This window comes from Diadema setosum, chromosome 16 (assembly GCF_964275005.1).
Source record: "Diadema setosum chromosome 16, eeDiaSeto1, whole genome shotgun sequence".
Taxonomy (NCBI): Eukaryota; Metazoa; Echinodermata; class Echinoidea; order Diadematoida; family Diadematidae; genus Diadema; species Diadema setosum.
The window spans coordinates 31,779,997-31,789,676 of NC_092700.1; the positions used below are offsets into that span (position 1 = coordinate 31,779,997).

Sequence of the window (9,680 nt, forward strand, 5' to 3'; positions counted from 1 at the left end):
CATTAAAATTTTTTAATTAGTTGTTTTCTTTATAATACCTGTTTCGAATCCTACTTCCCAGTATCGTGCACTAACTTTAAAGGGGCATTCCGGACGATTTTCATAATTTCACATCATGTAGTACATAAATCAACAGCTTCAGGTATAGATTTGTAGAATTTATTGTGGTTCTTGAGCAGAGAAACAGTACTTTCAAAAACCTTAAACAAATTACACTGAACAAAGATGATGACATAGGAGACTCACATATCTCAGAAATGTAGCAGTGTCATTCCATTACAATACCGCATGTTTGCAAGCTCACCTGTGTGTAATCTATGCATGCCTTCTTCTTTTGAGCTGCTTCCTTGAGCCACATCTCATGCATTCTTATGGTGAGGCTGCCATGTCATCATCCTTGTTCATTGCAATTTGTTATAAACTTCGAAAACATTCTTATTTTTCATCCCAATCATCATAAATCCTGAAACTCTGTACCCAGTATAACTAATTTATATATGTTCAAATGTAAAAATTTGAAAATCATCCGGAGGTCTCCTTTAACCAGTACTCTTACTAGCCACATTATACTCTTACAAACTATATGTATAACATGCATATTCTGCTTTTGTTCTTCTGGAGGAAATATCTTTCTAGTATACTAACATTTGTTTCGAAGCCACCACCCTATTCAATCTCTGCTTACGATGGCGGGCTCCTGCGTTGATTTTCGTTTATTGTTGTTCAGCGATGCAATGAATTGACTTATCGTAAGTGTAAATATCATCAGCAGATTCATCCGATGAAGTCAGTTATAGATCATGAACTAAGTTCAATTAATCATCTGTTAGTCATTGTTCTCTAAGTATATGTTTATTCACAATATCTATTTAAAATCATTTCTTTGCTGTAGTTTGTGTTCATATTTTTCCGGAAAATGCAGAAATAAATCAAACAGCCAAACAAATTTTGTTAACTCTCTTATTCAAAGGCTGATCGAGGAGACCAAGCATATGACGTCCTATACGTTAATGCTTGAAAATGCAATAGGAAGGTATATCCAGAGACTCTAAGATGGTTCCTAACCCTCTCTTACTGTCGGGGTCATCCACGAGTCATACGACCCACGAGTTCGACATTGACAAAAGGTCCATGAGTCATACGATACAGTCCGCGACTCATGCAGCCCATGAATTCGACACTATACAAAGTCATGTATAGGCAAATAAGGTCCATGTCGTGAGTCCGACACTTTTTCTAGGCAATTAAGGCACGCGAGTTCGACACTATGTAAACAAGGTCCACGAGTTCGACATTACATCGGTCTCGTGGGCCTTGTTTACTTAGTGTCGAACTCGTTGGCCTTGTTTGCCTATAGTTGGACCTTGTTTGCCTATAGTGTCGTACTCATGGGCCTTATTTGCTCAGTGTCGAATCCATGAGCTGTATGACTCGTGGGCTGTACAACTCCTGAGCTGTATGACTCATGGGCTATAATGACTCGTGTGCTGTATGATTCGTGGGTGTCGAACTCGTGACGTGGACCCCTTACTCCCCCCCCCCCTTGAGTCAAAGCAAACAGAAATGAAAAATAAAATGTGATTATCACATTAAACTGAGTAGCAGCTGAGAAGAGAGAGAGAGACCCAGGTTAAAAGACAAAACAGTATAAAAGACCAGTATCTAACTGGTCAACTGGTCAACTAGTACCAGTTGAATCCAGTACTGGTACTGGCAGTAAAGCCATCTGGTTTGTTACTGGTTTCAACATGATTTTGGAATAGAGCTACAAATTACAGTTGAAATACCAGTAAGTGTGAAACCAGTAAGAGACCAGTTGTACACCTGTAAGAGACCAGTTGCAAACCAGGAAGAGACCAGTTCAATACCAGTAGGAGACCAGTTGAATACTAATAAGAGACCAGTAGAATACCAGTAAGAGACAAGTTGCAAACCAGTAAGAGAACAGTTGAAAACCAGTTAGAAACCAATATAATTCCAGTAAGAGATCAGATGAATAACAATAAGAGACCAGTACAATACCAGTGCCAGACCAGTTTAAAACCAGTAGGAGACCAGTGAAATACCAGTAAGAGACTATTTGAATATCAGTAAGAGACCAGTTGAAAACCACTAAGAGACCAGTTGCAAACCAGTAAGAGACGCAATTGAATACCAGTAAGAGACCAGTTGAATACCAGTAAGAGACCAGTTGCAAACCAGTAAGAGACCACTTGAATACTAGTAAGAGACCAGTTAAATACCACTAAGAGACCAGTAGAATACCAGTCAGAGACCAGTTGAACAATAGTAAGAGACCAGTTGCAAACCAGTAAGAGACCATTTGAAAACCAGTAAGAGACCACTTAAATACTACAAAGAGACCAGTTGAATACCACTAAGAGACCAGTTGAATACCAGTAAGAGACCAGTTGCAAACCAGTAGGAGACCAGTTGAATACCAATAGGAGACCAGCTGCAAACCAGTAAGAGACCAGTTGAAAACCAGTAAGAGACCATTGAAAACCAGAAAGAGACCAGTTGCAAACCAGTAAGACACCAGTTGAAAACCAGTAAGAGACCATTTGAAAACCAGTAAGAGACCAGTTGCAAACCAGTAAGAGACCAGTTGAATACCAGTAGAAGACCAGTTGAATACCAGTAAGAGACCAGCTGAAAACCAGTAAGAGACCAGTTGAATACCACTAAGGGACCAGTTAAATACCAGTAAGAGACCAGTTGCAAACCAGTAAGAGACAAGCTGAATACCAGTGAGAGACCAGTTGAATACCAGTAAGAGACCAGTTGAACACCAGTAAGAGACCAGCTGAATACCAGTAAGAGACAAGTAGAAAACCAGTAAGAGACCAGTCTATGCCAGTTGAAAACCAGTAAGAGACCAGTTGTAAACCCGTAAGAGACCAGTTGAATACCAGTAAGAGACCAGTTGAATACAAGTAGGAGACCAGTTGAATACCAATCAGAGACCAGTTGAAAACCAGTAAGGGACCACTTAAAAACCAGTAAGAGAAAAGTTGCAAACGAGTAAGAGACCAGTTGAATAACAGTAAGAGACCAGATGAATACAATGTATCAGTAAAAGGCTAGTTGCTAACAAGTAAGAGACCAGTTGAATACCAGTAGAAGACCAGATGAATACCAGTAGAAGACCAGTTGAATACCAGTAGGAGACCAGTTGAATACCAGTAAGTAACCAGTTGAATACCAGTAAGAGACCAAATTGCATACCAGTGAGAGACCAGTACAATTCCAGTAAGAGACCAGTTAGATACCAGTGGGAGACCAGTTGAATACAAGTAGGAGACCAGTTGAACACCAGTAAGAGACCAGTTGCAAACCAATAAGAGACCAGTTTAATAACAGTAGGAGACCAGTTGAATACCAATAAGAGACCACTTGATAGAATACCAGCAAGAGACCAGTTGAATACCACTAAGGGACCAGTTGAATACCAGTAAGAGACCAGTTGCAAACCAGTAAGAGAAAAGTTGCAAACGAGTAAGAGACCAGTTGAATAACAGTAAGAGACCAGATGAATATCAGTAAAAGGCTAGTTGCTAACAAGTAAGAGACCAGTTGAATACCAGTAGGAGACCAGTTGAATACCAGTAGAAGACCAGTTGAATACCAGTAGGAGACCAGTTGAATACCAGTAAGTAACCAGTTGAATACCAGTAAGAGACAAAATTGCATACCAGTGAGAGACCAGTACAATTCCATTAAAAGACCAGTTATATACCAGTGGGAGACCAGTTGAATACAAGTAGGAGACCAGTTGAACACCAGTAAGAGACCAGTTGCAAACCAATAAGAGACCAGTTTAATACCAGTAGGAGACCAGTTGAATACCAATAAGAAACCACTTGATAGAATACCAGCAAGAGACCAGTTGAATACCACTAAGGGACCAGTTGAATACGAGTAAGAGACCAGTTGCAAACCAGTAAGAGACAAGTTGAATACCAGTAAGAGACCAGTTGTAAACCCGTAAGAGACCAGTTGAATACAAGTAGGAGACCAGTTGAATACCAATCAGAGACCAGTTGAAAACCAGTAAGAGACCACTTAAAAACCAGTAAGAGAAAAGTTTCAAACGAGTAAGAGACCAGGTGAATACAGTAAGAGACCAGATGAATATCAGTAAAAGACCAGTTGCTAACAAGTAAGAGACCAGTTGAATACCAGTAGGAGACCAGTTGAATACCAGTGAGTGATCAGTTCAATACCACTAAGAGACCAGTTGAATACCAGTGGGAGACCAGCTGAATACAAGTAGGATACCAGTTAAACACCAGTAAGAGACCAGTTGCAAACCAATAAGAGACCAGTTGAATACCAGTAAGAGACCAATTGAAAACCAGTTAGAGACCAATACAATTCCAGTAAGAGATCAGTTGCAAACCAATAAGAGACCAGTTGAATACCAGTAGGAGACCAGTTGAATACCAGTAGAAGACCAGTTGAATACCAGTAGGAGACCAGTTGAATACCAGTAAGTAACCAGTTGAATACCAGTAAGAGACCAAATTGCATACCAGTGAGAGACCAGTACAATTCCAGTAAGAGACCAGTTGAATACCAGTGGGAGACCAGTTGAATACAAGTAGGAGACCAGTTAAACACCAGTAAGAGACCAGTTGCAAACCAATAAGAGACCAGTTGAATACCAGTAGGAGACCAGTTGAATACCAATAAGAGACCACTTGATAGAATACCAGCAAGAGACCAGTTGAATACCACTAGGGGGCCAGTTGAATACCAGTAAGAGTCCAGTTGCAAACCAGTAAGAGACCTGTTGAATACCAGTAAGAGACCAAATGAACACCAGTAAGAGACCAGCTGAATACCAGTAAGAGACAAGTTGAAAACCAGTAAGAGACCAGTTGAATACCAGTAAGAGACCAGTAGTAAACCCGTAAGAGACCAGTTGAATACCAGTAAGAGACCAGTTGAATACAAGTAGGAGACCAGTTGAATACCAATCAGAGACCAGTTGAAAACCAGTAAGAGACCACTTAAAAACCAGTAAGAGAAAAGTTGCAAACGAGTAAGAGACCAGATGAATATCAGTAAAAGACCAGTTGCTAACAAGTAAGAGACCAGTTGAATACCAGTAGGAGACCAGTTGAATATCAGTGAGTGACCAGTTGAATACCAGTAAGAGACCGAATTGCATACCAGTGAGAGACCAGTACAATTCCAGTAAGAGACCAGTTGAATACCAGTGGGAGACCAGCTGAATACAAGTAGGAGACCAGTTGAACACCAGTAAGAGACCAGTTGAATACCCATAAGAGACCAGTTGAGAACCAGTTAGAGACCAATACAATTCCAGTAAGAGATCAGTTGAAACCAGATTAATACCTATAAGAGATCAGTACAATACCAGTGACAGACCAGTTGAAAACCAGTAGGAGACCAGTTAAATACCAGTAAGAGACTATTTGAATATCAGTAAGAGACCAGTTATTGAAAACCACTAAGAGACCAGTTGCAAACTAGTAAGAGACGCAATTGAATACCAGTAAGAGACCAGTTGAATACCAGTAAGAGACTACTTGAATACCAGTAAGAGACCAGTTGAAAACCACTAAGAGACCAGTTGCAAACCAGTAAGAGACGCAATTGAATACCAGTAAGAGACCAGCTGAATACCAGTAAGAGACAAGTTGAAAACCAATAAGAGACCAGTTGAAAATCAGTAAGAGACCAGTTGAATACCAGTAACAGACCAGTTGTAAACCCGTAAGAGACCAGTTGAATACCAGTAAGAGACCATATGAATACAAGTAGGAGACCAGTTGAATACCAATCAGAGACCACTTAAAAACCAGTAAGAGAAAAATTGCAAACGAGTAAGAAACCAGTTGAATAACAGTAACAGACCAGATGAATATCAGTAAAAGACCAGTCGCTAACAAGTACGAGACCAGTTGAATACCAGTTGAATACCAGTGAGTGACCAGTTGAATACCAGTAAGAGACCAAATTGCATATCAGTGAGAGACCAGTACAATTCCAGTAAGAGACCAGTTGAATACCAGTGGGAGACCAGCTGAATACAAGTAGGAGACCAGTTGAACACCAGTAAGAGACCAGTTGAAAACCAGTAAGAGACCAATTGAAAACCAGTTAGAGCCCAATACAATTCCAGTAAGAGATCAGTTGCAAACCAATAAGAGACAAGTTGAATACCAGTATATAGGAGACCAGTTGAATACCAATGAGAGACCAGTTGAAAACCAGTAAGAGACCAGTTGAAAACCAGTTAGAGACCAATACAATTCCAGTAAGAGATCAGTTGAAACCAGATTAATACCAATAAGAGATCAGTACAATACCAGTGACAGACCAGTTGAAAACCAGTAGGAGACCAGTTAAATACCAGTAAGAGACTATTTGAATATCAGTAAGAGACCAGTTGAAAACCACTAAGAGACCAGTTGCAAACCAGTAAGAGACGCAATTGAATACCAGTAAGAGACCAGTTGAATACCAGTAAGAGACTACTTGAATACCAGTAAGAGACCAGTTGAAAACCACTAAGAGACCAGTTGCAAACCAGTAAGAGACGCAATTGAATACCAGTAAGAGACCAGTTGAATACCAGTAAGAGACCAGTCTTTGTAAACCAGTAGCACACCAGTTGCAAACCAGTAAGAGACCCGTTGCAAACTAGTAAGAGACCAGTTGAATACCAGTAGCAGAGCAGTTGGAAACCAGTAAAGAGACCAGTTGAAAACCACTAAGAGACCAGTTGAATACCAGTAAGTGACCAGTCTTTGTAAACCAGTCGCAGACCAGTTGCAAACCAGTAAGAGACACGTTAAATACCAGTCACAGACCAGTTGTAAACCAGTAAGAGACCAGTTGCAAACTAGTAAGAGACCAGTTGTAAACCAGTAAGAGAGCAAGTTGAATACCAGTAAGAGACCAGTTGAAAACCACTAAGAGACCAGTTGAATACCAGTAATAGACCAGTTGAATACCAGTAAGAGACCTGTCTTTGTAAACCATTAGGAGACCAGTTGCAAACCAGTAAGAGATCCGTTGAATACCAGTTAGAGACCAGTTGTAAACCAGTAAGAATCCAGTTGCAAACTAGTAAGAGACCAGTTGTAAACCAGTACGAGACAAGTTGAATACCAGTAAGAAACCAGTTGAATATCAGTAAGAGACCAGTTGTAAACCAGTAAGAGACGCTGTTGAATGCCAGTAAGAAGCCAGTCTTTGTAAACCAGTAGCAGACGTACCAGTTGCAAACCAATAAGAGACCCGTTGAATACCAGTTAGATACCAGTTGTAAACCAGTAAGAGACCAGTTGCAAACTAGTAAGAGACCAGTTGTAAACCTGTAAGAGACAAGTTGAATACCAGTAAGAGACCAGTTGTACACCTGTAAGAGACGCAGTTGAATACCAGTAAGAAGCCAGTCTTTGTAAACCAGTAGCAGACGTACCAGTTGCAAACCAGTAAGAGACCCGTTGAATACCAGTTAGAGACCAGTTGTAAACCAGTAAGAGACCAGTTGCAAACTAGTAAGAGACCAGTTGTAAACCTGTAAGAGACAAGTTGAATACCAGTAAGAGACCAGTTGAATACCAGTAAGAGACCAGTTGTACACCTGTAAGAGACCAGTTGCAAACCAGTAATAGACAAGTTGAATACCAGTAAGAGACCAGTTGTAGACCAGTACGAGATCAATTGGAAAACAGTAAGAGACAAAGTTGCTTACCAGTGAGAGACCAGTACAATTTCAGTAACAGACCAGTTACAAATCAGTCAAATACCAATAAGAGACCAGAACAAAATCATTGACAGACCAGATGAAAACTAGTTGAATATTAACAAGAGACCAGTTCAGAACCAGAAAGAGATCAGTTAGAAACCAGTTGAATACCAATAAGTGACCAGTACATTACCAGTAAGAGACCAGTTGAAAAACAGTTGAATACCAATAACAGTAACAAGTAACAGCTGAGAAGAGAGAGAGAGAGATAGTGTGTGTACGTGTGTGTTTGTGTCTTTCAAATTGAATAATGAGAGGAAGCAAAGACAAGATTGTATTGGCCAACGCGTGATAAAGAAAACATTGTCATACTCCAAACAGGTCAAAACTTCTGGATTGGTTTTTTGTTTCTAGATCCTGAAGCTGTATTTCGCAGAACCTGGTAAAAATGATGGCGACATTTGCCACCAAACGTCCAGTAGCACTCGCAACTTTGTTCTTCTGTGTCGTGATTGCGACCTGCAAACTGGTAACGTCAGCTAACGTCAGCACGAACGGAGAATACGTTCTCGACGAGCAGACGAGATCGACCCTGGCTTACAAATTGGCGCCATTTCTGGTGTCCTACAGCCGTGCCGCAGCTACTCGCACGCCAGCCCCGTACGTCAAAATGATGTAAGTATAGCCTCTCTCCTCTCCCACACACCGTTATGTCACAACTAAAAACACACAACAAAACAAAAGAAAGGACGACTGTAAATGGATAATCAAACAAACGCAACACATTTTGAGAGCCTTGTAGTGCTAATAATGATCACCTTATCAACCCTGGGGAAAATACCATTCTGAAGAAAAAGGATGAGGAAGAAGAAGAAGAAGAAGAAGATGATAATGATGATGATGATGTTGTTTCGCTACTAAGAAATTGTAGATGGATATTTTGACGTTGTTATTCAACTTCGAAAACAGCACTCTGCAAAAAAAAGGAACTTTTCAGAAAAACGGTATGCCGCTGTGTACTAACTGGCGCTTTCTCATTTTCAACCTATTATTCTACTTTTTACCTTACCATCAATGCTACGACATAAGAAATGATCCAATGATCACTATCAAGTTGAATACAAAGGCTACCTTGTACAAATAAAACGGAATGAATGAATAAATAAATAAGTACCATTATCCTTAGCAGAGTTCCAGATAATATATCCTTATATACCCTAGGGTGAAACAACCTTTTCTTGATTAAAACTGTAGATGTGTCATCTTGGTAAGAATCACATTTTTCAAACATAAATGAAATCATACCTACAATAATATAGCATGACTCATTCGTCTGCACAATGTCCTTCCCGGCCAGGAACGACATCATACGCGATCCGAGATTGGGCATCGGGGCCGACATCGAGTGCGACGCCTGCAAGGAGCTCATGAAGGCTGTCGACGATCTCATCCAGACGGACGAGTCGCGGGACCTCATCGTCGAAATCGCCGCCGAGGTGTGCAAGACGCTCCAGATCGAGGACGACCGCGTGTGCGACCTGGTAGTGAGGGAGTTTAAGGTGAAAACAATGCTCTGTGAAGAGGGGTTTTGAATTGGATGCATTAGAGTTTCTTTTCTCGTTTGTATGTGAATTTTGAAACTGGAATGTACTTTAAATCTCAAATAATCTATCTACTGACATTCGTGATCATGAAGAATTCTATGTGGAATAAGAATCCAAGCTTTTGTTTTTACTCCTGGAGAAGAAGGCCAAGGCCCATGAGAATAAAAAAAGATATTGGAACGACCTGTGAGCGAGTGGGCTTCTTTAATAACGAAATGTTATTCCCCAAAATCATCTAGAGCCTCATTTTGTTAAGAATTACATTACCGTATAGAGAACTTAATATATCAATTCTGCTCTTTTGTAAACATTTCGTATGAAGAGCTGTGAATAAGTTTTGGGCTAAA

General features: G+C 40.3%; 1 protein-coding gene across 1 annotated transcript in view; it reads left to right on the forward strand.

Moving 5' to 3' along the window:
- The first annotated feature begins 8,180 nt into the window (after positions 1-8,180).
- Positions 8,181-9,680, forward strand: part of LOC140239825 (sphingomyelin phosphodiesterase-like) — a 10,400-nt gene continuing 8,900 nt past the window's right edge. The window contains exons 1-2 of the mRNA XM_072319646.1: positions 8,181-8,404; positions 9,087-9,288. Coding sequence (XP_072175747.1) covers positions 8,181-8,404; positions 9,087-9,288 — 426 coding nt within the window. The remainder of the gene's footprint in view (positions 8,405-9,086; positions 9,289-9,680) is intronic.